The 26,192-nt window shown below is 44.5% G+C and overlaps 2 protein-coding genes across 2 annotated transcripts in view; both read right to left on the reverse strand.

Moving 5' to 3' along the window:
- The window catches only part of LOC133361364 (oocyte zinc finger protein XlCOF6-like), a 28,753-nt gene extending 25,140 nt beyond the window's left edge, over nt 1-3,613 (reverse strand). Inside the window, exons 1-2 of the mRNA XM_061580289.1 lie at nt 3,539-3,613; nt 9-690 (exon numbers count right to left, since the gene is read on the reverse strand). Coding sequence (XP_061436273.1) covers nt 9-680 — 672 coding nt within the window. The 5' untranslated portion in view covers nt 681-690; nt 3,539-3,613. The remainder of the gene's footprint in view (nt 1-8; nt 691-3,538) is intronic.
- A 4,062-nt stretch (nt 3,614-7,675) lies between these two features.
- On the reverse strand, nt 7,676-25,643 carry LOC133361395 (oocyte zinc finger protein XlCOF6-like). The gene is made up of 3 exons (XM_061580327.1): nt 25,599-25,643; nt 21,761-22,802; nt 7,676-11,463 (listed from the first exon to the last, which is right to left on the reverse strand). Exons 2-3 carry the CDS (start codon nt 22,790-22,792, stop codon nt 10,066-10,068), a joined length of 2,430 nt encoding a protein of 809 aa, XP_061436311.1. The 5' UTR covers nt 22,793-22,802; nt 25,599-25,643; the 3' UTR covers nt 7,676-10,065.
- Between the last annotated feature and the right edge of the window lie 549 nt (nt 25,644-26,192).

Genomic DNA, 26,192 nt, shown 5'->3' on the forward strand with positions numbered 1-26,192 from the left:
ATTTTAAAATAAAATGAACTTGAAAATGCCTTCTCACACACAGTACACTTGAAGGCTTTCTCTCCTGTGTGTGTTCTCTGGTGTTTTTTAAGATAAGATGAACTTGAAAATGCCTTCCCACACACACTACACTTGAAGGGTTTCTCTCCTGTGTGTGTTCTCTGGTGTATTTTAAGATAAAATGAACTTGAAAATGCCTTCTCACACACAGTGCACTTGGAGGCATTTTCTCCTGTGTGTGTTCTCTGGTGTATTTTAAAATAAAATGAACTTGAAAATGCCTTCTCACACACAGTACACTTGAAGGCTTTCTCTCCTGTGTGTGTTCTCTGGTGTTTTTTAAGATAAGATGAACTTGAAAATGCCTTCCCACACACACTACACTTGAAGGGTTTCTCTCCTGTGTGTGTTCTCTGGTGTATTTTAAGATAAGATAAACTTGAAAATGCCTTCCCACACACACTACACCTGAAGGGTTTCTCTCCTGTGTGTGTTTTCTGGTGTTTTTTAAGAGCAGATGAATCTGAAAATGCCTTCCCACACACAGTGCACTTGAAGGCTTTCTTTCCCGTTGGAGATCTCTGGTCCTGTGTAAAATTTCCAGTAGAATCCATGCTGTTTGCATACTGGTCCCATCGTTGTCTTTGTCTAACGAGCTGCGCTGAGTCCCTTTGCTCCATCAAACCAATTCTGCAGAGGAAGCATCAGAAGAAGCATCAGCTGCAGACAGAAAAAAATAAATGTCCACACCATCTTCATCAGTATCGAGGCCCAGAGGAATGAATATATACACAGTCACACATGACTTACACGTCTATATTTATATATATTCAAGATTATCCCCAATTCATCACACGGGCTGTTAAAGCACACAATGAGAGGGCAAATGGTTATAAATATGCTTGGAAGCCCTAGTATCTTCTAAATAAATGTTAACCCAAAACACCAAGCACACAATTTCGGCTGCCTGGCTGCAAAAGCAGTATTTATAAAAGCAAATTTCAGCTAACATAGCAAAGGCTGTTGGGAATAATACTATTTGTATTATGCAGAAATGCATCAATAAATGTTCAATCTCAACTTTAGAGGTGTGAAGCCAGGCTCAGATTTGCTTGAATGCTTGGATAAACAGATGTAACTTCAGCAGCATATGTGCTGTTAATTTCCTGTTTCCATTCTTCCAAAAAGTTCCAGAGGGGAACTAAAATAAACGATTGTTTTGATTTTACCTCCATGTTCAATAGTTAATATTATTCACTGCAAATACAAACTTGACAGTGTCACACACTGGCATGGTAAAAAGTGGTTGTGTCCAGAACCATGCCTAGCCGCCTTCATCTGCTCAGTATTGACGCTTCCTCACTTCACCATGTAATTAATTTAAGATCAATCAATATAGCAGAGGCCCACAAGCTGTTTAGCTTTCACTTATCAATCATGTTTGCTGTCGGTGATAATCCAACTAATTGTTGAGTTCATAATGCAGTGAAATAACTGCACCACAGCTCCCCACAAAGATAAACTCTTAAATACACATACATTTCACATGCATCATTAACATATATAAACAAAAATCCACCATTCATGACGAATTGCAAGTAACCTTATCCCAGTGCTAATGCCATGATAGGTGCAATTTAAGGCCATGTAAGTGTGGATTCCTTGTCAGCAGCTAATGGGAATGATGCAGGTGTCAAGGGATGACTGACAGATGAACCAGATGTGCTCCCCACTGTCTTGCTGGGTTTTAGGAACCCAGCGTTCCACCTATTCGTGTGGGCATCGCTCTTCCGACCTCATCGTTGTTGCAGAGAAAATATCTATTAACTGCCCTGCAGCATACCTCCTGGACATTTAATATGGTGTTGGACCAGATGACGCCAAAAGGCGTATAACTCAAAAAGGTGTCAGTTTTGTTGTCAGATAAAAGGGTAAAAAAACAATTATTATATTTTGCTACTGGCAAAGGAGGTTCCAATTGTGCATTGGGAGCTTCTCAAACTACGTAGTTATTTATTGATTTAAAGCTTTCGTGACTGCAGGAATTAATACTCTTTGGGTCTTTCGGTCAAGTCGCGTACATAGAAAATAATAGATCACGACGTTTCGATCGCAACACAAGCAATCGTCTTCAGGTGAGAGAAAGCTGCTGAGACAAGGTCTTATATAAACCTGAGATGGGTGCATCAAGGTAGGTGGGTGGAGCTAGAGATGGTCCAACCAATTGAAATAAACACGGAGAAACCGTATACAAAAAATATCCCAAGACAAAAAATAGTACAAATCTGTAAATGATAAAAGGGGAAAAGCCTCTTCTTATATTTTGCTACTGGCAAAGGAGGTCCCATGATGTAGATGCTCACCCCGAGCTGTCATTGTTCTGATCGTGGCGTTGTCTTTGTGCTGTGTACGCCTTTTGGCGCTGTCCTCTGGACTAACACCGTTTGAGACTAGGCTCGAAAGAAAGCCGTCTCTGGTGTGGACCAATCAGTTTCACAGACAATGCATAGATTATCACAGCATTTGTTTTGTTTGCATATTGATCGCGAGTATATTGTGGTTAATGCAGACACGATTCCTTGCAAGAGGTTTCAGTTCGGCGTTTAAACATCTTAACACCCAAATTTTGATTTGAAGCTTTCCTGACTGCAGGGATTCATATTCTTGGTTCTTTCGGTAAAGTCATCAAGTATAAGGGAAATAATAAAATAATAAACATATAAAACAATACAAATTTCTCACGACGTTTCGATTGCAACACGAGCAATCATCGTCAGGTGCTGTTTTTCACACCTAAAGTCACGTAGAAAAAAAATCTCACGACGTTTTGACTGCAACACGAGTAATCAGGTGTGAAAAAAACAACAAGCAAATTTTCCTAAATTTGTAAAAAATTTCTTGCTGTTTTTCACACCTAGTCACGTAGAAGAAAAAGACTAAAATAAAAAAAATTTAAATTCTCACGACGTTTCGACTGCAACACGAGCAATCATCGTCAGCTGTGAAAAACACAGCAAGACAATTTTCCAAAATTTTGAAAAATTTTCTTGCTGTTTTTCACACCTAAAGTCACGTAGAAGAAAAATAATAAAATAAAACAATTCTCACGTTTCGACTGCAACTCGAGCAATCATCGTCAGCTGTGAAATCCACAGCAAGAAATTGTATTACTTTATTATTTCCCTTCTGCGTGACTTTACCGAAAGAACCAAGAATATCTTAACACCTGTTTTGTTGCCAGAAAAAGGGGAAAAAACCTCTTCTTATATGTTGCTACTGGCAAAGGAGGTCCCATGAAGTAGTGAGCCAGATGAAGACGAATTAAACTTAAGCAGAGGATTAAAGCAAATGCAATCAGGCGAGGGCAGGAGGCAAGGCCCCGCGTGGCTAGGCCCCGCGTTGTAATGTTCCAACCTGGACATCGATTCCATACTCGCTGCTACTCAATTGATATCCCTACGAGAGACGGAGAGAGGCTCTACCTGGGTAAACAACAACAACCACCACGACAACAACAACCACGATGTTAACTTCTCACCTCGGATCTGTGAGAGCGAGTGCTGTGGCAACTTCCGGATATATCGTGACGTCACGAGAAAGCAGGTGACATGACGTCACTTGCGGGGTTCAACACACAATCCCCTCCCCCAACGAGCGGCGGCGTAATTGAATAACTTATGTTAATGAGACGGGCTCATGTGCAGTGATGAGGCGTGGATGCTCAAGCCGTCGCAATGAACGAGCGACTGTATTTATGAATAAATTATGTTAATTAAACGCCAGTTGAAAGTTTCAGTTTCATTTAATCGGTACTCGCGGGAAGCACCCGGCGTTGCCCGGGGGAAAAACATTTCTTGAAAAACTTCTCAAAAAACTTCAAAACATAACATATACAAATGGATTTTTATTTTATCTCTTTAATTAAAATGTAAATACATTTTAAATACATTTAAATAAATTCCAACGCGCGGTGGAAAATAAACTAACGCTCGCGCGTAAAGATTCAATTATTTAGATCGCGCAATGGAATCAAATGTTGTAGATTTATTTAGAATCGGCCTATTTCCGTTTAATCGATACCACAAACGCTCAGCAGATATCGATTCTCGCCACACTTCATGGTCATTCCCCCCCCCAAAAATACAAAAGTGTATTTTTATAATTTTTTCATGGTGTACTGTGAGGGTCGCTGGCCCCCGAGATCCCTCCCTCGATAATGCTAACGGCCGGACTAACATCATTACTCGCCCCCCCGCTGCTAGGCGAACCGCTGCTGGGTTCCTCACCCATGGGGTGGGAGCCGTCGCTCGATGATTCCCATCCACCTCGGGTCCGCGTAGTAGGCATGGCTAGCTACCGAGTAGTATTACGTCCACTTCACACTACCACGATACCTCCCTTTCCTAATCGCGCACCTGTATCCGACACGTAGCGAACGTACGCCCACACCCAGCTCCGCGCGCTCTCACTCAACACTGACTACTCACGTTATGATCGCGTACCTGCATCATACACGTAGCGAACACACGCGCACACACGCAGCTCCACACGCGACACCCTCTCTTGCGAGATCACACGAGACCACGATCAGCTATTAATGATTTATTGTCTGCTACCTGGGACTTGTTGTTAAGTCAGTATGAATCGACGAGGCTGGCCTATTCTGCTACCCCTGGACCTATTCCCGATTTACCTGCTTACAATACCCTTTCACCTTGCTACTCATGGTTCGAAGTATTCGGCATCCTTTGGCTTTTCCTCGATGCTCGTCTGGACACGTCGCGTGGACGTCCGGAGGGCAGAGCTGGGAGCCGTCTTGAACGCGGGCCTCTTGAAGTGAGATCCCTCTACCTTGCTACGATCGCTTTTATCCTATCTTCCGGACTCAGGCCCCCGCCTCCCCGCGTACTCTTCGCTCCCTCCCCCGTTCATGCGCGGCGCATATGCTAATCAATCCCTTTCTCATGAATGGTGCCTTGGTTATGCAAATTATGCGGTGGCGTCCATCACAAAGGCTCGCCGTGGGAATTTGTGCACGGGCTCCCCGCGTGCCTCCGCCCTTCTGATTATTCATAATTCCAGCTTTATCCTTTAACTTCCCTGACAATGGTGCCTGCGCGCTCAAGCGTAATTATCCTAACCATCAGCGACTACGCGCAAGAGTCCCTGCGGTCATGCTAATCATGCTGTCCCGTCCCTCCCCTGCTTGCCTCGTCGATACGTGGGGGTGTGTGTGGGGGATGCGTTTCAACCGCGGTGGACGAATGCCCCTCGCCGCGACCATACAATCTTAATGCCGGTCGCAGCGCCGCGGTGCGAAATAGCGTCGGGGGAGGTCGTCCAATTCCCTGGTCGCCGGAAACGGTGAAGTTAATCCCGATAAGGGCTTCTCGGATTAAAACCGGTCAGCCAGGTGACCTTCCCTCGGAGCTCTATGGGGGGGGGGGGAATGCGTGCGGGTGTGTTTATGTGAGGTGAGGTGAGGGGGAAGCGGGGCTGGCTCCGTCGCTTGGTGGTGGCGAGGTCGTAGATGGGGCACCCGCTGAGCAGCTTCGTGGCGGCGGCATCACAGTACATTTTGCAAAGTACCCACATGGCAAATTTCAAGTTTGTTGCATGTCGGGAAGTACGCTAAACATGTTTAACATACAACACATTCACAAATTTTCCTTTTATATATAGAAGACTAGCTTGACTACCCGGCTTCGCCCGGGACTTGGATTCACCACGCCCGGCCGCCTTTGTCTCCCCAGTGGTGATGTTCACACACCACATCAGTTACTCGTTTGAGGCTGAGTCGACCTAGGGGAATCCCAGAACAGGTAAAAATAATCGTGGTGGCCATGAGCGGGAATCGAACTCGGGTCACCGGGTTCGTAGCGCAGCGCGCTCACCACACATCATCTCTAAAACACAGAATTGAGATGGCTTTCTAAAGGTAGATCACTGGCCAGAGTTTTTGAGTTGTGAGAGCCACTCCAGAGATATCTTTAAGAAAAACAGTCACCACTGGCAGCACATTTCAGTGACACAGAATGGGTCGCGAAACTTGCTCACTTGTGTGACATATTCAGCCTGCTCAACGTACTCAATCTGTCATTTCAGGGGAGATCGACAACTCTGTTCAATTCGGCAGATAAAGTGACTGCATTCAAAGCCAAACTCGAATTATGGGGGCGACGAGTGAACATTGGAACTTTTGACATGTTTCAAACACTAGCAGAGATTTTGAAAGAGACTGAGCCAGGGCATTTCTCCCAGCTGGTGCATTAAAACCTATCTCAGCCTTTAAAAGAATTTGAGCATTACTTTCCAACCACAAAAGACCCCCGAACTGGGAAGGAATGGACCCGCGACCCATTTGTGAATAAGCCAGGTGAATCGACTTTGTCTGTGCTAGAAGAGGATCAACTGCTTGAGATCGCAAATGAAGGTGGCCTTAAAAGTATGTTTGAGACAACTTCAAATCTCGATATGTTCTGGATTAAAGTCAAGGCGGAATATCCTGAGATTGCCACAAAAGCACTGAAAAGTCTGATTCCATTCCAACGTCCTATCTTTGTGAAGCAGGGTTTTCTGCAGTGACAGCAACAAAAACGAGATTATGGAGTAGACTGGACATAGGCAACACACTTCGGGTGTCACAGTCTCCTATCACCCCCAGATGGGACCATCTCGTTACAGGAAAACAAGCTCAGGGCTCCCACTAGGCCTCGGCAAGGTAAGGTAAATTACCTTTTTTACCGGGTAAAAGGGTAAAGGTTTCGACATGCCAAGGTTAAAGGTAGCTCAAAAGAAATTACCCGGTAGGGTAAAGGTAGCGTGAATAATTACCCGGCAACTACTGTACCTTGTTTACCGCTAAAAGTTCCGTGGCGCAGTCTGTGGCCTCTATTTTTATTCGCGATAATTGATGTCGGACCAGATGGAGACGGTCCACGTCCTTGAGGTAGAGGTACTAGAGGACGAGGTCGAGGATGCCAGCAACGACATTTTTGGGATTGCTGCGAACAGCAATCGAAAAAGGCAGCGGCATGCGCTCCCGTGGGAGCACACGCAAGTGGTTTTCCACCCACACGAACGCGTCGGGGTGGAAAGTCCACCTCAAAAAGCACAACATGCTCGCCCCAGGCAGCGAGGTCGGGACGTAGGCGTCGGCTGCCTGAAGATTCCGTCTAACTGGGCCGGATCGGCGCAGGATCTTATTGCCTGTCGTTCGTCCGAGGACCATGGCAATGACGAACTTGATCAGGTTGTTGATGAGATCGCCATCGAACAAGACGACTGGGACAAGGAGGTTATGGAGGACGGTGTCGTCGACAGCCTCAACGCCCGATTCGAGAGTATTCTATATAAATAAAGCGCTCTACCTAGCATTTATCGTTATTAACCTTTTTCATGTGTTGTACCCCAGTAACTTCCCTGTAATCGGGTAATTTGTATGGGATAAGGGTAAAAGGTAGGGTAAAGGTAGGCTCGTTTCTTTTTACCTTTTACCTTACCTGCTAAAGGGTAAAAGGTAGGGTAGAGCAATTGTATTATTACATTGTATATATTACAATGTAATAATAATATAAATAAAGTGCACAATAAATAGAATGCGCTTGAATCATCATGAAACCATCCCCCCCCCCCCCCCCTTCTTAATAATTGTGATAATACAAAGATTCTCGCTGTAACTTTTACTGATTATATTTTAGTGTAATTCTACCAGGTCTCAGAATCCAGATCTCGCCAAAGGATACAGTTCTTATAATTAAGGTCATTATGCATGAACTTAAGAAGGAACGACTCAGACACTTCTGTGTTAAGCAACTTTAAATTCTAAACAAAAACATAACACTCTAATATGCGAACTATTATGCTTGGAATTGTCAACACAGTACTCCTGGAGATGTGCTCCTCATTGATCCGTACATTTAACCCTCAATGATTACGTTGTTAAACTGGGTAACAGAGCAATCGGTTAATTCCTCAGAGTAACGCGAGCATAGGAAAAAGTCCTTAAAAATAATGTGACAATATTCATACGAACGGCAATAAAGAAACATGTCCCGAATGCAAAAGTAGACCTCAATGAATTCATTGGTAGATTATGTAATTAACTAAACGTCTTTGAAAAATGGTGTGCGGCAGTGTGTCTGCTTCAGAAAATGCTTATCAATTGGCTAAGGCTTCAATAAATTCGCGGGCAAGATTCTGTGATCAAAAGAAAGATTTACACACAAGTCTCCCTGTGAGTGTGTGGATTCGTAACGTAGGTTTCTAAACGTTTAGTTTCGTCAATGAATTAATCGGTACAGTTAAAATTAATAAAAAGAACGACTAATACTTCTCAACGACCGTATCCATGTGACTCAATGGGCAGCAATGTTCTTCATTATCAGCTAATAGTTGACGCACTCTTATCATTCTTCTTCTTATTATTAGTCCCGGTATGTGCGGTGTGTGTTTGGTGGTTTTGTCTCCTTGATCAATTCTTCGCGTCAAGCAGACGCTGGGTGATACATGGTGAGTATGTGAGTGTGGGGGAGGGTCATACACACAGCTTCCTCGCTCTCTCTCGCTCGGCGGCAGCTGGAGCTGCTACCCACTGCTGGATGAAGAGTCGGCACGATGCTCGCCGTCGGCGGTGCGCGATAATTCCGTCGTCAGATAGCGCCCGCAGCTCGTCTGCTGGTTGCCGTTCCTCACTCTTGTCTTGGTTCACAGCTGGTGCTGGTCGGTGCGTGTGGGTCGAACCCACGGCGCTCTCCTCTTCCTCACGGGCGGCTCGTCAGGATTTTTCCCCTGCTGGATGAGCTGAGTCGACACGATGCTTGTCTTTGAAGGTGCTTGACAGCCCTCGCCGCTCGTCCGCTGGCAGCTGACACCAGTGCTCGGTGGCGCTGCTGCGCTCTCTCTCCGGCTCCGTGCTCTCTGGCGATGCCTGGTTGCGCGTGCAGCTGGTTCTCTGCGATGCTGGCTTGGTCGATGATTGGGCTTCCACCCTTTCTCCCGGGTGATTGCTCGTCGTTGCTCGTCACTCTATCTCTCGGTCTGCAGCTGCTCGTGGGAGCTGGCACTCAATGTAGAATAACTTTGAGCGATACTTCTTCCGTCAGCGCCGAGCTCGTATTCGGTGACCAATTGCTACTCGGCAAGCCTCTTCATCCTTGGTTGATTGCAGAGTCCCACCCCAGAGCTTGCCGCTTGCAGTAAGTCAACTCTTTGCGTTGATTTCGTAGACTCGTGGCTTCTGCTGGTGCAGCTCGTTGACGATGTGCCAGTCACGGGGGCAGGTTCCCCGGAGCCTGCCGATCGCAGCTGCTCATGGGAGCTGGAACTCACTCTCAAAACTTGTAAATTGTATTCACACACCTCTTGAACAACTGTGAAAGCTTAGTACAATACAACTTATCGCAATCCTTGACTTTGAAAGCAACTGAAAACATCAGGATGAATGTAGAATAAAACTCTCAGCGATACTCTGTCGGTCCATGCCGAACTCAGCACCGAGCATCACCTCGCCCCTCTTCTCTGCGAGATACAACACCCATTGTTGATCTCGAGGCCATGCCCCGGAGTCTGCCCGTCGCAGTACTCTTTGTCACTTGTAGTCTTCTGTAACTCGCAGTAGTCTCGATGTATGGGTCGTGTCTCTGTCTTTACGTGAATTTCTCTCCCCTCGGATCACCGTGTGGTTAGTCATAGGACACAACATATGCATTGTCTTTGAAACTGATTGGTCCACACCAGAGATAGCTTTCTTTAGAGCCTAGTATCAAACGGTGTTAATCCAGAGGACGCCAAAAGGCGTGCTCTTCGAGTATTTGTGATGAGATGATACAAAACTCCGAGTTGCTGAGGCGATTAAGCAAGCACCATATAAATGCTATTATTATAACATAGTGAATGCTTGGGAGCTTATTGGCTCTCGCTCCTAGTTAGAGATCTACCCAACCCACAGGTCCGCAAATACTGACCGCTGCAGGTTGAACCTAGGAATGGAGTGTTCAACTTCACGTTCTTTTCATTAAAGGCCTGTGACAAATGTGAATCTATTGGAGCTTCATTGTCTCAAGCTTACACATCTACAGGTTCTCCATTTGAATTTGTATTGTCTAAGAAGTCCACCCACACCTCCACTTCCACAAACTGCTTGGAGTTGCCTTGCTCTGCCTCACAGTCAGAATTCTCCTCCTGTTTCACGTTGCCTCCATTGACGTGAAGGTCCGATTTTGGAGTTGAATGTTCATCTTCACATTTTACCTTCACTTCTTCGCTCTTCACTGTCACTTCTTCGCTGGTCACTGTCGCCTCTTCAAATTTCACCTTGATACATTTCATAGTGTCCAAGCTGGAATTTACTTCTGGTTCTTTTTTCAGGAGGGATGGGCTCATTGCAGCACTTTGACTTTCACAAGTCGATTTCAGACTACACTCCTTGGGGATCTTCTGATGCCTGTGTGTTCTCTGGTGTGTATTAAGCTGTGTTGACTGTGCAAACGCCTTCCCGCACAGAGTGCACTTGAAGGGTTTCTCTCCTGTGTGTATTCTCTGGTGGATTTTAAGATAAGACGAAGTTGAAAATGCCTTCCCACACACACTGCACTTAAAGGGTTTCTCTCCTGTGTGCGTTCTCTGGTGCATTTTAAGATTTGATGAATATGAAAATGTCATCTCACACACACTGCACTTGAAGGGGTTCTCTCCTTTGTGCTTTCTCATGTGCATTTGAAGATTAGATGGACTTGAAAATGCCTTCTCACACACACTGCACTTGCAGGGTTTCTCTCCTGTGTGTATTCTATGGTGTATTTTAAGATAAGACAAACTTGAAAATGCCTTCCCACACACACTGCACGTAAAGGGTTTCTCTCCTGTGTGCGTTCTCTGGTGCATTTTAAGATTTGATGAATGTGAAAATGCCATCTCACACACATTGCACTTGAAGGGGTTCTCTCCTTTGTGCATTCTCTGGTGGATTGTAAGATTAGATGACTGTGAAAATCCCATCTCACACACACTGCACTTGAAGGGTTTCTCTCCTGTGTGTGTTCTCTGGTGTTTTTTAAGATAAAATGAACTTGAAAATGCCTTCCCACACACACTGCACTTGAAGGGTTTCTCTCCTGTGTGTGTTCTCAGGTGTATTTTAAGATAATATGAACTTGAAAATGCCTTCACACACACACTGCACTTGAAGGGGTTCTCGCCTTGGTGCGTTCTCTGATGGATTGTAAGATTAGATGACTGTGAAAATGCCATCTCGCACAGAGTGCACTTGAAGGGTTTCTCTCCTGTGTGTGTTCTCTGGTGTATTTTAAGATAAAATGAACTTGAAAATGGCTTCTCACACACAGTGCACTTGAAGGGTTTCTCTCCTGTGTGTGTTCTCTGGTGTATTTTAAGATAAAATGAACTTGAAAATGCCTTCCCACACACAGTGCACTTGAAGGGTTTCTCTCCCGTTGGAGATTTCTGGTCCTGTGTAAAATTTCCAGTAGAATCCATGCTGTTTGCATACTGGTCCCATTGTTGTCTTTGTCTACCGAGCCGCGCTGAGTGCCTTTGCTCCATCAGACCAATTCTGCAGAGGAAGCATCAGAAGAAGCATTAGCTGCAGACAGAAAAAAAATGTCCACACCATCTTAATCAAAATCGAGGCACAGAGGAATGAATATATACACAGTCACACATGACTTACACGTCTATCTTTATTCATATATTCAAGATTATCCCCAATTCATCACATGGGCTGTTAAGGCAAACAATGAGAGGGCAAATGGTTATAAATATGCCTGGAAGCCCTAGTATCTTCAAAATAAATGTTAACCCAAAACACCAAGAACACAATTTCGGCTGCCTGGCTGAAAAAGTAGTATTTTAAAAGCAAATTTCAGCTAACATAGCAAAGGCTGTTGGGAATACTACTATTTGTATTATGCATAAATGCATACATACATTTTCAATCGAAACTTTAGAGGTGTGAAGCCAGGCTCAGATTTGCTTGGATGAACAGATCTAACTTCAGCAGCATATGTGCTGTTAATTTCCTGTTTCCATTTTTCCAAAAAATTCCAGAGGGAAACTAAAATAAACGATTGTTTTGATTTGACCTCCATGTTCAATAGTTAATATAATTTACTGCAAATACAAACTTGACACTGTCACACACTGGCATGGTAAAAAGTGGTGGTGTGTCCAGAACCATGCCTGGCCGCCTTCATCTGCTCAGTATTGACGCTTCCTCACTTCACCATGTAATTAATTCAAGATCAATCACCACAGCAGAGGCCCACAAGCAGTTCAGCATTCACTTATCAATCATGTTTGCTGTCGGTGATAATCAAACTAATTATTGAGTTCATAATGCAGTGAAATAACTGCACCACAGCTCCTCACAAAGATAAACTCCTAAATACACATACATTTCACATGCATCATTAACATATATAAACTAAAATCCACCATTCATGACGAATTGCAAGTAACCTTATCCCAGTGCTAATGCCATGATAGGTGCAATTTAAGGCCATGTAAGTGTGGATTCCTTGTCATCAGGTCATGGGAATGATCCAGTTGTCAAGAGATGACTGACAGATGAACCAGCTGTGCTCCCCACTGTCTTGCTGGGTTTTAGGAACCCAGAGTTACAACTATTCATGTGGGCGTCGCTCTTCCGACCTCATCGTTGTTGCAGATAAAATATCTATTAACTGCCCTGCAGCATACCTGCAGGGCAGTTAATATGGTGTCAGTTTTGTTGCCAGATAAAAGGGTAAAAAAACAATTATCATATTTAGCTACTGGCAAAGAAGATTCCGATGGTGCATTGGGAGCTTCTCAAACTACGTAGTTATTTATTAATTTAAAGCTTTCGTGACTGCAGGAATTATACTCTTTGGGTCCTTCGATCAAGTCGCGTACATAGAAAATAATAGATCACGACGTTTCGATCGCAACACAAGGAATCGTCTTCAGGTGAGAGAGAAATCTGCTGAGACAAGGTCTTATATAGGCCTGAGATGGGTGCATCAAGGTAGGTGGGTAGAGCTAGAGATGGTCCAACCAATTGAAATAAACACGGAGAAACCGTATACAAAAAATATCCCAAGACAAAAAATAGTACAAATCTGTAAATAATAAAAGGTGTAAAACCTCTTCTTATATTTTGCTACTGGGAAAGGAGGTCCCATGATGTAGCTGCTCACCCTGAGCCGTCATTGTTCTGATGGTGGCGTTGTCTTTGTGCTGTGTACGCCTTTTGGCGCTGTCCTCTGGTCTAACACCGTTTGATACTAGGCTCGAAAGAAAGCCGTCTCTGGTGTGGACCAATCAGTTTCACAGACAATGCACAGATTATCACAGCATGTGTTTTGTTTGCATATTGATCGCGAGTATATTGTGGTTAATGCAGACACGATTCCTTGCAAGAGGTTTCAGTTCGGCGTTTTAACATCTTAACACCTAAATTTAGATTTGAAGCTTTCCTGACTGCAGGGATTCATATTCTTGGTTCTTTGGGTAAAGTCATCAGGTAGAAGCGAAATAATAAAATAAAATAAATATTAAATTAAAATTTCTCACGACGTTTCGATTGCAACACGAGTAATCTTCGTCAGGTGTTAAAAACACAGCAAGAATTTTTTCCAAAAGTGTACAACGAATTCTTGCTGTTTTTCACACCTAAAGCCACGTAGAAGAAAAATAAAATAAAATAAATTCTCACGATGTTTCGACTGCAACACGAGCAATCATCGTCAGGTGTGAAAAACACAGCACGAAAATTTTCCAAAATTTTTAACAAAAATTCTTGCTGTTTTTCACACCTCGTCACGTAGAAGGAAAATTAAATAAATAAAAATTCTCACGACGTTTCGACTGCAACACGAGCAATCAGGTGTGAAAAACACAGCAAGAAAATTTCATACAATTTTTAAAAAAAATTCTTGCCGTTTTTCACACCGTCACGTAGAAGAAAAACAGAATTTAAAAAAATTAAAAAATTCTCACGTTTTGACTGCAACACGAGCAATCATCGTCAGCTGTGAAAAACACAGCAAGACAATTTTCCAAAATTTAGAAAAATTTTCTTGCTGTTTTTCACACCTAAAGTCGTGTAGAAGAAAAACAATAAAATAAAAATATTAAAATTCTCACGTTTCAACGGCAACTCGAGCAATCATCGTCAGCTGTGAAATCCACAGCAAGAAATTGTATTACTTTATTATTTCCCTTCTGCGTGACTTTACCGAAAGAACCAAGAATATCTTAACACCTGTTTTGTTGCCAAGAAAGGGGGGAAAAAACCTCTTCTTATATGTTGCTACTGGCAAAGGAGGTCCCATGAAGTAGTGAGCCAGATGAAGACGAATTAAACTTAAGCAGAGGATTAAAGCAAATGCAATCAGGCGAGGGCAGGAGGCAAGGCCCCGCGTGGCTAGGCCCCGCGCTGTAATGTTCCAACCTGGACATCGATTCCATACTCGCTGCTACTCAATTGATATCCCTACGAGAGAGAGGCTCTACCTGTTCTTGTTTCTTTCGGTAAAGTCACGTAGAAGGGAAGTAATAAAATAATAAAAATAAAACATAATAAAACAATTCTCACGACGTTTCGGCTACAACGCAAGCAGCCGTCTTCAGGTGAAGAATGAGACACTACCAAACTAGGAGCTTATATATAAGCTGCATTGGGGGTTGAAGAGCGCCTTAACAAAAAGAATGTGCATGTGAAGAGGAATTTAGCATATTCATGGAAAATGCGTAGGCGTTGGGCGGGGGGGTGTCAAAGTCATATTATGCCCATGCATTATGCATAAAGTCATATTATGCCCATGCATTATGCATAATGCATGGGCATAATATGACTTTGACACCCCCCCGCCCAACGCCTACGCATTTCCATGAATATGCTAAATTCCTCTTCACATGCACATTCTTTTTGTTAAGGCGCTCTTCAACCCCCAATGCAGCTTATATATAAGCTCCTAGTTTGGTAGTGTCTCATTCTTCACCTGAAGACGGCTGCTTGCGTTGTAGCCGAAACGTCGTGAGAATTGTTTTATTATGTTTTATTTTTATTATTTTATTACTTCCCTTCTACGTGACTTTACCGAAAGAAACAAGAAGATGAATCCCTGCAGTCACGAAAGCTTTAAATCGAAATTTAGGCTCTACCTGGGCAAACAACAACAACCACCACGACAACAACAACGATGTTAACTTCTCACCTCGGATCTGGGAGAGCGAGCGCGGTGTAGCAGCTCGTGACGTCACGCGGCAGCAGGAGGTGACATGACGTCACTTGCGGTGTTCAACACAATCCCCTCCCCCAACGAGCGGGAGTGTAACTGAATAAATTATGTTAATGAGACGGGCTTATGTCCAGTGATGAGGCGTGGATGCTGAACCAGTCACAATGAACTAGCGATAGCATTTATGAATAAATTATGTTAATTAACCGCCAGTTGATAGTTTGTTTCATTAATTAGGTACTGCCTGGGAGAAAAAATTATTGAAAAACTTCTCAAGAAAATAAAAAACATAATTTTTTAAATAAAATGTAAATAAATTTAAATAAATCCCAACGCGCGGTGGAAAATTAACTTACGCTCGCGCGTCAAAATTCGATTCTTTAGATCGCGCAAAGGAATCGAAGGTTGTAGATTTATTTAGAATCGGCCTATTCCCTTTGAATCGATACCACAAACGCTCAGCAGATATCGATTCTCACCACACACTTCATGGTCATCCCCCCCCCATCCCCCCTCCAAAAAAACTAAAGTTTATATTTTATAATTTTTTCATGGTGTACATTTTGCAAAGTACCCACATGGCAAATTTCAAGTTTGTTGCATGTCGGGAAGTACAGCTAAACATTTTGAACAGACAACACATTCACAAATTTTCCTTTCATATATTGAAGACTAGCTTCGCCCGGGACTTGGATTCACCACGCCCGGCCGCCTTTGTCTCCCCAGTGGCGATGTTCACACACCACATCAGTTACTCGTTTGAGGCTGAGTCGACCTAGGGGAAGCCCAGGACCAGTAAAAATAATCGTGGTGGCCGTGAGCGGGAATCGAACTCGGATCGCCGGGTTCGTAGCGCAGTGCGCTCACCACACATCATCTCTAAAACACAGAAGTGAGATGGCTTTCTAAAGGTAGATCACTGGCCAGAGTTTTTGAGTTGCGAGAGCCACTCCAGAGATATCTTTTAGAAGAACAGTCACCACTGGCAGCACATTTCCGTGACACAGAATGGGTCGAAAAACTTGCTCACTTGTGTGACATATTAAGCCTGCTCAACGTACTCAATGTGTCATTTCAGGGGAGATCGACAACTCTTTTCAATTCGACAGATAAAGTGGCTGCATTCAAAGCCAAACTGGAATTATGGGGGCGACGAGTGAACATTGGAACTTTTGACATGTTTCAAACACTAGCAGAAATTTTGAAAGAGACTGAGCCAGGGCCTTTCTCCCAGCTGGTGCATTAAAACCTATCTCAGCTTTTAAAAGAGTTTGAGCGTTACTTCCCAACCACAAAAGACCCCCGAACTGGGAATAGACCCATTTGTGAATAAGCCAGGTAAATCGACTTTGTCTGTGCTAGAAGAGGATCAACTGCTTGAGATCGCAAATGGTGGCCTTAAAAGTATGTTTGAGACAACTTCAAATCTCGATACGTTCTGGATTAAAGTCAAGGCGGAATATCTTGAGATTGCCACAAAAGCACAGAAAAGCCTGCTTCCATTTCCAATGTCCTATCTTTGTGAAGCAGTGTTTTCTGCAGTGACAGCAACAAAAACGAGATTATGGAGTAGACTGGACATAAGCAACACACTTCGGGTGTCACGGTCTTCCATCACCCCCAGATGGGACCATCTAGTTACAGGAAAATAAGCTCAGGGCTCCCACTGATTCTGCATTATGGTGAGATGTATCATTATTTCATATTACAATGTAATAATATAAATAAAGTGCACAATAAATATAATGCGCTTGAATTATCATGAAACCATCCCCCCGCCCCACCGGTCCGTGAAAAAAATGTCTTCTTACTAATTGTGATTCTTGCTTTAACTTTTACTGATTGTTTTAGTGTAATTCTATCAGGTCTCAGAATTCAGATCTTGCCGAAGGATACAGTTGTTATAATTAAGATCATTATGCATGAACTTTGAAAGGAACCACTCAGACACTTCTGTGTTAAGCAACTTTAATTTCTAAACAAAAATATAACACTCTAATATGCAAACTCTTATGCTTGGAATTGTCACAGTACTCCTGGAGATGTGCTCATTGATCCGTACATTTAACCCTCACTGATTACGTTAAACTGGGTAACAGAGCAATCGGTTAATTCCTCAGAGTAACGCGAGCATAGGAAAAAGTCCTTAAAAATAAATGTGACCATATTCATACGAACGGCAATAATGAAACATGTCCCAAATGCAAAAGTAGACCTCAATGAATTCATTGGTAGATTATGTAATTAACTAAACGTCTTGGAACAATGGTGTGCGGCAGTGTGCCTGTGGGCAGAGGTGTGGACTCGAGTCATGTGACTTGGACTCGAGTCAGACTCGAGTCATGAATTTGATGACTTCAGACTCGACTTGGACTTGCATAACAATGACTTTGTCCCACCTCTGAGGTGTGGACTCGAGTCATGTGACTTGGACTCGAGTCAGACTCGAGTCATGAATTTGATGACTTCAGACTCGACTTGGACTTGCATAACAATGACTTTGTCCCACCTCTGCCTGTGGGGGCCGTTGGCCCCCAGGGTCTCCCCCTCACGCATCCCCTATTCCGGTTGCGTTGCCGCACCGCCCTATTACCCGCTAGGGTTTCGCCGGCCTTCGGACGCGACACCCCTACCCATACGGCCTCACGCAGCGCTCCCACGCTGCAAGCATACGTGCGCACAGCATCATCAATCAAATGCCATACTCCACCTCTTTACACCGCTACGTACAGCTCTCGCACGCTGCGAGCGTGTGCCCGTCTACAGCCCTGCGCGGCACTCGCCTCCACGTCGAATAACCACGTTACCAATGCGCACCCGTATCCGACACGTAGCGAACGTACGCGGACTCCCGCACACAGCTCCGCGCGGCACTCACTCACCACTGAACACTCACGTTGTGATCGCGCACCTGTATCATACACGTAGTGAACACACGCGCACCCACACGCGCAGCTCCGCGCAGCGCTCACTCACGTGGCTAACCACTGTGTACACAGCACCACACCCATTCACACCTCTCAACTAGATCACACGAGGCCACGATTAGCTATTAATGATTTATTTTCGACCACCTGGGAATTGATATTAAATCAGTATGAATCGACGAGGCTGGCCTATTCTACTACCCCTGGACCTATTCCCTATTTATCGACTATGATCCTACTTCACCTTCTTACTCACTGTTAGGTGCCCACAGCGGTCCTTTGATCCCGTACTCGCGGCGTACCTCGATGCGTCTCACGGACGTTCGGGTCGCTGGCTGGAGAGCGTCTTGTTGCCTGGTGCTGGAGTAAGAGAGCGATCTCCCCTTTGCGCCCCATTTTTATCCTCCCTACATCAAAGGGATGCGGCTCCGGGCGTGGTGGCGGCCCCTCCCAGTTTTTCTTTAACAATGGGCGCGTGCCCGTCAGCACGCGTACGGCGGTTCCGGGCGCCATTGCTATGCTAATCAGATGCGTTGCGTGTTGCGGCGTTTATTCTAATTAATCCCTTTCTCATGCATGGCGCCTTGGTCTTGCGCATTATGCAGCGGCGTCCATCACCACGGCCTGCTGTGGAAGTTAAGCGCGGAGCCTCTGCATGTCTCCACCACCTGCCCCATCACTTGCGCTCTATGCGCCCGAGTCGCCTCTCTGATTATTTGCAATTCCAGCCCTATCCTTTAACTTCCCTAACAATGGCACCTACGCACTCGAGCCCTCTTTGGCACGCTAAACTATGCCGCCCCGTCCCTCCTCTGCCTATCTCGTCGACCCGTGGGGGTGTGTGTGGGGGGATGCGTTTCAACCGCGGTGGCCGAATGCCCTTCGCCGCGACCATAACATCTTAAGGCCGGTCGCAGCGCCGCGGTGCAAAGTAGCGTCGGGGGAGGTCGTCCAATTCCCTGGTCACCGGAAACCGTGAAAGTTAATCACGATAAGGGTTTCTCGGATAAAAATCGGTCAGTCAGGTGACCTCCCCTCGGAGCTCTATGGGGGGGGGGGGGGGGGAAATGCGTGCGGGTGTGTTCATGTGAGGTGAGGGGGGCGCAGGGTCGGCTCCGTCGCTTGGTGGTGGCGAGGTTGTAGATGGGGCGCCTGCTGAACGGCTTCGTGGCGGCGGCATCACATGCCTGCTTCAGCAAATGCTTATCAATTGGCTAAGGCGTCAATAAATTCGCGGGCAAGATTCTGTGATCAAAAGAAAGATTTCAACACAATAGTCTCCCTGTGAGTGTGTGGATTCGTAACGTAGGTTTCTAAACGTTAAGTTTCGTCAATGAATTCATCGGTACAGTTAAAATTAACAAAAAGAACGAATAAAATACTTCTCAAAGACCGTATCCACGTGACTCAATGGGCAGCAATGTTCTTCATTATCAGCTAATAGTTGACGCACTCTTATGATTATTCTTCTCATTATTAGTCCCGGTATGTGCGGTGTGTTTGGTGGTTTTGTCTCCTTGATCAATTCTTCGCGTCAAGCAGACGCTGGGTGATACGTGGCGAGTATGTGAGTGTGGGGGAGGGTCACACACACAGCTTCCTCACTCTCTCTCGCTCGGCCGCAGCTGGAGCTGCTGCCCACTGCTGGATGAAGAGTCGGCACGACGCTCGCCGTCGGCGGTGCGCGATGATTCCGTCGTCAGATAGCGCCCGCAGCTCGTCTGCTGGTCGCCGTTCCTCACTCTTGTCTTGGTTCACAGCTGGTGCTGGTCGGTGTGTGTGGGTCGAACCCACGGCGTTCTCCTCTTTCTCACGGGTGGCTATTCATGGTTTTGTCCCCTGCTGGATGAGCCGAGTCGGCACGATGCTTGTCTTTGAAGGTGCTCGACAGCGCTCGCCGCTCGTCCGCTGGCAGCTGACACCCTTGCTCGGTGGCGCTGCTGCGCTCTCTCTCTGGCTCCGTGCTCTCTGGCGATGCCTGGTTGCGCGTGCAGCTGGTTCTCTAAGATGCTGGCTTGGTCGATGCTTGGGCTTCCACCCTTTCTCCCGGTTGATTGATCGTCGTTGCTCGTCACTCTATCTCTCGGGCTGCAGCTGCTCGTAGGAGCAGGCACTCAGCGTTGAATAACTTTGAGCGATAATTCTTCTGTCAGCGCCGAGCTCGTACTCGGTGACCCATTGCTACTCGGCAAACTTCTTCATCCTTGGTTGATTGCAGAGTCCCACCCCAGAGCTTGCTGCTTGCAGTAAGTCAACTCTGCGTTGATTTTGTAGACTCGTGGCTTCTGCTGGTGCAGCTCGTTGACGATGTGCCAGTCACGGGGGCAGGTTCCCCGGAGCCTGCCGATCGCAGCTGCTCGTGGGAGCTGGAACTCACTCTCAAAACTTGTAAATTGTATTCGCACACCTCTTGAACAACTGTGACAGCTTAGTACAATACAACTTATCGCAATCCTTGACTTTGAAAGCGACTCAAAACATCAGGATAAATGTAGAATAAAACTCTCAGCGATACTCTGTCAGTCCATGCCGAACTCAGCACCAAGCATCACCTCGCCCCTCTTCTCTGCGAGACACAACACCCATTGTTGATCTCGAGGCCATGCCCCGGAGTCTACCCTGTCGCAGTACTCTGTCGCTTGTAGTCTTCTGTAACTTGCAGTAGTCTCGATGTATGGGTCGTGCCTCTGTTTTTACGTGAAATTCTCTCCCCTCGAATCGCCGTGTGGTTAGTCATAGGACACAACATATGCATTGTCTTTGAAACTGATTGGTCCACACCAGAGACAGCTTTCTTTCGAGCCTAGTATCAAACGGTGATAATCCAGAGGACACCAAAAGGCGTGCTCTTCGAGTGTTTGTGATGAGATAATACACAACTCCGAGTTGCTGAGGTGATTAAGCAAGCACTATATAAATGCTAATAACATAGTGAATGCTTGGGACTTTGTTGGCTCTCACTCCTAGTTAGAGATCTACCCAACCCACAGGTCCGCAAATACTGACGGCTCTTACTCTGCAGGTTGAACCTAGGAATGGAGTGTTCAACTTCAAGTTCTTTTCCTTAAAGGCCTGTGACAAATGTGAATCTATTGGAGCTTCATTGTCTCAATCTTACACATCTACAGGTTCTCCATTTGACTTTGTATTGTCTAAGAAGTCCACCCACACCTCCACTTCAACAAACTGCTGGGAGTTGCCTCGCTCTGCCTCACAGTGAGAATTCTCCTCCTGCTTCACATGGCCTCCATTGATGTGAAGGTCCAATTTTGGAGTTGAATGTTCATCTTCACATTTAACCTTCACTTCTTCGCTCTTCACTTCTTCGCTCTTCACCGTCGCCTCTTCAAATTTCACCTTCGCCTCTTCAAATGTCACCTTGATACATGTCATAGTGTCCAAGCTGGAATTTACTTCTGGTTCTTTTTTCAGGAGGGATGGGCTCATTGCAGCACTTTGACTTTCACAAGTCGATTTCAAACTACAATCTTTGGGGGTCTCCTGATGCCATTGTGTTCTCTGGTGTGTATTAAGTTGTGTTGACTGTGCAAATGCTTTCCCGCACAGAGTGCACTTGAAGGGTTTCTCTGCGTGTATTCTCTGGTGTATTTTAAGATTAGACGAACTTGAAAATGCCTTCCCACACACAGTGCACTTAAAGGGTTTCTCTCCTGTGTGCGTTCTCTGGTGCATTTTAAGATTTGATGAATATGAAAATGCCATCTCACACACACCGCACTTGAAGGGGTTCTCTCCTTTGTGCGATCTCTGGTGGATTTTAAGATTAGATGAACTTGAAAATGCCATCTCACACACACCGCACTTGAAGGGTTTCTCTCCTGTGTGTATTCTTTGGTGTATTTTAAGATAATATGAACTTGAAAATGCCTTCCCACACACACTGCACTTAAAGGGTTTCTCTCCTGTGTGCGTTCTCTGGTGCTTTTTAAGATTTGCTGACTGTAAAAATGCCATCTCACACACACTGCACTTAAAGGGTTTCTCTCCTGTGTGTGTTTTCTGGTGGATTTTAAGATGAGATGACTGTGAAAATGCCATATCACACACACTGCACTTGAAGGGTTTATCTCCTGTGTGTCTTCTCTGGTGTCTTTTAAGATGAAATGAACTTGAAAATGCCTTCCCACACAAAGTGCACTTGAAGGGTTTCTCTCCTGTGTGAGTTCTCTGGTGTTTTTTAATAGCAGATGAATCTGAAAATGCCTTCCCACACACAGTGCACTTGAAGGGATTATCTCCTGTGTTTCTTCTCTGGTGTCTTTTAAGATGAAATGAACTTGAAAATGCCTTCCCACACAAAGTGCACTTGAAGGGTTTCTCTCCTGTGTGAGTTCTCTGGTGTTTTTTAATAGCAGATGAATCTGAAAATGCCTTCCCACACACAGTGCACTTGAAGGGTTTCTCTCCTGTGTGAGTTCTCTGGTGTTTTTTAAGAGCAGATGAATCTGAAAATGCCTTCCCACACACAGTGCACTTGAAGGGTTTCTCTCCCGTTGGAGATCTCTGGTCCTGTGTAAAATTTCCAGTACAATCCATGCTGTTTGCATACTGGTCCCATTGTTGTCTTTTTTTACCGAGCCGCGCTGAGTGCCTTTGCTCCATCAGACCAATTCTGCAGAGGAAGCATCAGAAGAAGCATCAGAAGAAGCATCAGCTGCAGACAGAAAAAAAATGTCCACACCATCTTAATCAAAATCGAGGCACAGAGGAATGAATATATACACAGTCACACATGACTTACACGTCTATCTTTATTCATATATTCAAGATTATCCCCAATTCATCACATGGGCTGTTAAGGCAAACAATGAGGGGGCAAATGGTTATAAATATGCCTGGAACCCCTAGTATCTTCAAAATAAATATTAACCCAAAACACCAAGAACACAATTTCGGCTGCCTGGCTGAAAAAGTAGTATTTTAAAAGCAAATTTCAGCTAACATAGCAAAGGCTGTTGGGAATACTACTATTTGTATTATGCATAAATGCATACATACATTTTCAATCGAAACTTTAGAGGTGTGAAGCCAGGCTCAGATTTGCTTGGATGAACAGATCTAACTTCAGCAGCATATGTGCTGTTAATTTCCTGTTTCCATTCCTCCAAAAAGTTCCAGAGAGAAACTAAAATAAACGATTGTTTTGATTTAACCTCCATGTTCAATAGTGAATATAATTTACTGCAAATACAAACTTGACACTGTCACACACTGGCATGGTAAAAAGTGGTGGTGTGTCCAGAACCATGCCTGGCCGCCTTCATCTGCTCAGTATTGACGCTTCCTCACTTCACCATGTAATTAATTTAAGATCAATCACCACAGCAGAGGCCCACAAGCAGTTCAGCTTTCACTTATCAATCATGTTTGCTGTCGGTGATAATCAAACTAATTATTGAGTTCATAATGCAGTGAAATAACTGCACCACAGCTCCTCACAAAGATAAACTCCTAAATACACATACATTTCACATGCATCATTAACATATATAAACTAAAATCCACCATTCATGACGAATTGCAAGTAACCTTATCCCAGTGCTAATGCCATGATAGGTGCAATTTAAGGCCATGTAAGTGTGGATTCCTTGTCATCAGGTCATGGGAATGATCCAGGTGTCAAGAGATGACTGACAGATGAACCAGCTGTGCTCCCCACTGTCTTGCTGGGTTTTAGGAACCCAGAGTTATAACTATTCATGTGGGCGTCGCTCTTCCGACCTCATCGTTGTTGCAGATAAAATATCTATTAACTGCCCTGCAGCATACCTGCAGGGCAGTTAATATGGTGTCAGTTTTGTTGCCAGATAAAAGGGTAAAAAAAACAATTATCAAATTTTGCTACTGGCAAAGGAGGTTCCAATGGTGTAAATGCTTACCCCGAGCTCTCATACTCTGATGGTGCATTGTCTTTGAGTTGTACACCTTTTGGCGTCATCTGGTCCAACACCATGTGAGACTAGGCTCTAAGAAAAGCTGTCTCGGGTGTGGACCAATCAATTTCAAGGACAGTGCATACATTTTCAGAGTTGTGTTTTTGTTTGCATTCTGACCGCAGGTATCTTGGTCAATGCAAACATGACTCCTTGTAAAAAAAGGTGTCAGTTTTGTTGCCAGATAAAAGGGTAAAAAAACAATAATCATATTTTGCTACTGGCAAAGAAGATTCCGATGGTGCATTGGGAGCTTCTCAAACTACGTAGTTATTTATTAATTTAAAGCTTTCGTGACTGCAGGAATTATACTCTTTGGGTCCTTCGATCAAGTCGCGTACATAGAAAATAATATATCACGACGTTTCGATCGCAACACAAGCAATCGTCTTCAGGTGAGAGAGAAAGCTGCTGAAATATCCCAAGACAAAAAGAATTGTACAAATCTGTAAATGATGAAAGGAGAAAAGCCTCTTCTTATATTTTGCTACTGGGAAAGGAGGTCCCATGATGTAGCTGCTCACTCCCCGAGCCGTCATTGTTCTGATGGTGGCGTTGTCTTTGTGCTGTGTACGCCTTTTGGCGCTGTCCTCTGGTCTAACACCGTTTGAGACTAGGCTCGAAAGAAAGCCGTCTCTGGTGTGGACCAATCAATTTCACAGACAATGCACAGATTATCACAGCATGTGTTTTGTTTGCTTATTGATCGCGAGTATATTGTGGTTAATGCAGACACGATTCCTTGCAAGAGGTTTCAGTTCGGCGTTTTAACATCTTAACACCTAAATTTAGATTTGAAGCTTTCCTGACAGCAGGGATTCATATTCTTGGTTCTTTTGGTAAAGTCATCAGGTAGAAGCGAAATAATAAAATAAAAAATATATAAAATTAAAATTTCTCACGTTTCGATTGCAACACGAGCAATCATCGTCAGGTGTGAAAAACACAGCAAGAAAATTTTCCAAAATTTTCAAAAAAATTCTTGCTGTTTTTCACACCTAAAGCCACGTAGAAGACAAATAAAATTAAATAAATTCTCACGACGTTTCGACTGCAACACGAGCAATCATCGTCAGCTTGAAAAACACGGCAAGAAAATTATATTACTTTATTATTTCCCTTCTATGTGACTTTACCGAAAGAACCAAAAATATCTTAACACCTGTTTCAGTGGCCAGAAAAGGGGAAAAACCTCTTCTTATATGTTGCTACTGGCAAAGGAGGTCGCATGAAGTAGTGAGCCAGATGAAGACGAATTAAACTTAAGCAGAGGATTAAAGCAAATGCAATCAGGCGAGGGCAGGAGGCAAGGCCCCGCGTGGCTAGGCCCCGCGTTGTAATGTTCCAACCTGGACATCGATTCCATACTCGCTGCTACTCAATTGAGATCCCTACGAGAGAGACGGAGAGAGGCTCTACCTGGGCAAACAACAACAACCACAACGACAACAACAACCACGATGTTAACTTCTCACCTCGGATCTGTGAGAGCGAGCGCGGTGTAGCAGCTCGTGACGTCACGCGGCAGCAGGAGGTGACATGACGTCACTTGCGGTGTTCAACACATTCCCCTCCCCCAACGAGCGGCAGTGTAACTGAATAAATTATGTTAATGAGACGGGCTCATGTCCAGTGATGAGGCGTGGATGCTGAACCAGTCACAATGAACTAGCGATAGCATTTATGAATAAATTATGTTAATTAACCGCCAGTTGATAGTTTGTTTCATTTATTAGGTACTGCCTGGGGGAAAAATTTATTGAAAAACTTCTCAAGAAAATTAAAAACATAATTTTTTAAATAAAATGTAAATACATTTTAATAAATCCCAACGCGCGGGGGAAAATAACTTACGCTCGCGCGTCAAAATTCGATTCTTTAGATCGCACAAAGGAATCGAAGGTTGTAGATTTATTTAGAATCGCTTAATCCCTTTTAATCGATACCACAAACGCTCAGCAGATATCGATTCTCACCACACACTTCATGGTCATCCCCCCCCCCATCCCCCCCCCAAAAAAACAAAAGTTTATATTTTATAATTTTTTGATGGTGTACATTTTGCAAAG

This window comes from Lethenteron reissneri, chromosome 72, assembly GCF_015708825.2.
Source record: "Lethenteron reissneri isolate LAM-NWPU_2019-01 chromosome 72, ASM1570882v1, whole genome shotgun sequence".
In the NCBI taxonomy this organism is placed as follows: Eukaryota; Metazoa; Chordata; class Hyperoartia; order Petromyzontiformes; family Petromyzontidae; genus Lethenteron; species Lethenteron reissneri.

Bases quoted from the DNA above. Each gene is read 5' to 3' on its own strand.
- LOC133361395 (XM_061580327.1), bottom strand. From the start codon at position 22,792: ATGGAGCAAAGGCACTCAGCGCGGCTCGGTAAAAAAAGACAACAATGG. The intron at 11,464-21,760 runs GCAGAGAAACCC...ACACAGGACCAG, and splicing joins AAATACACCAGAGAATACAC to AAATCTCCAACGGGAGAGAA.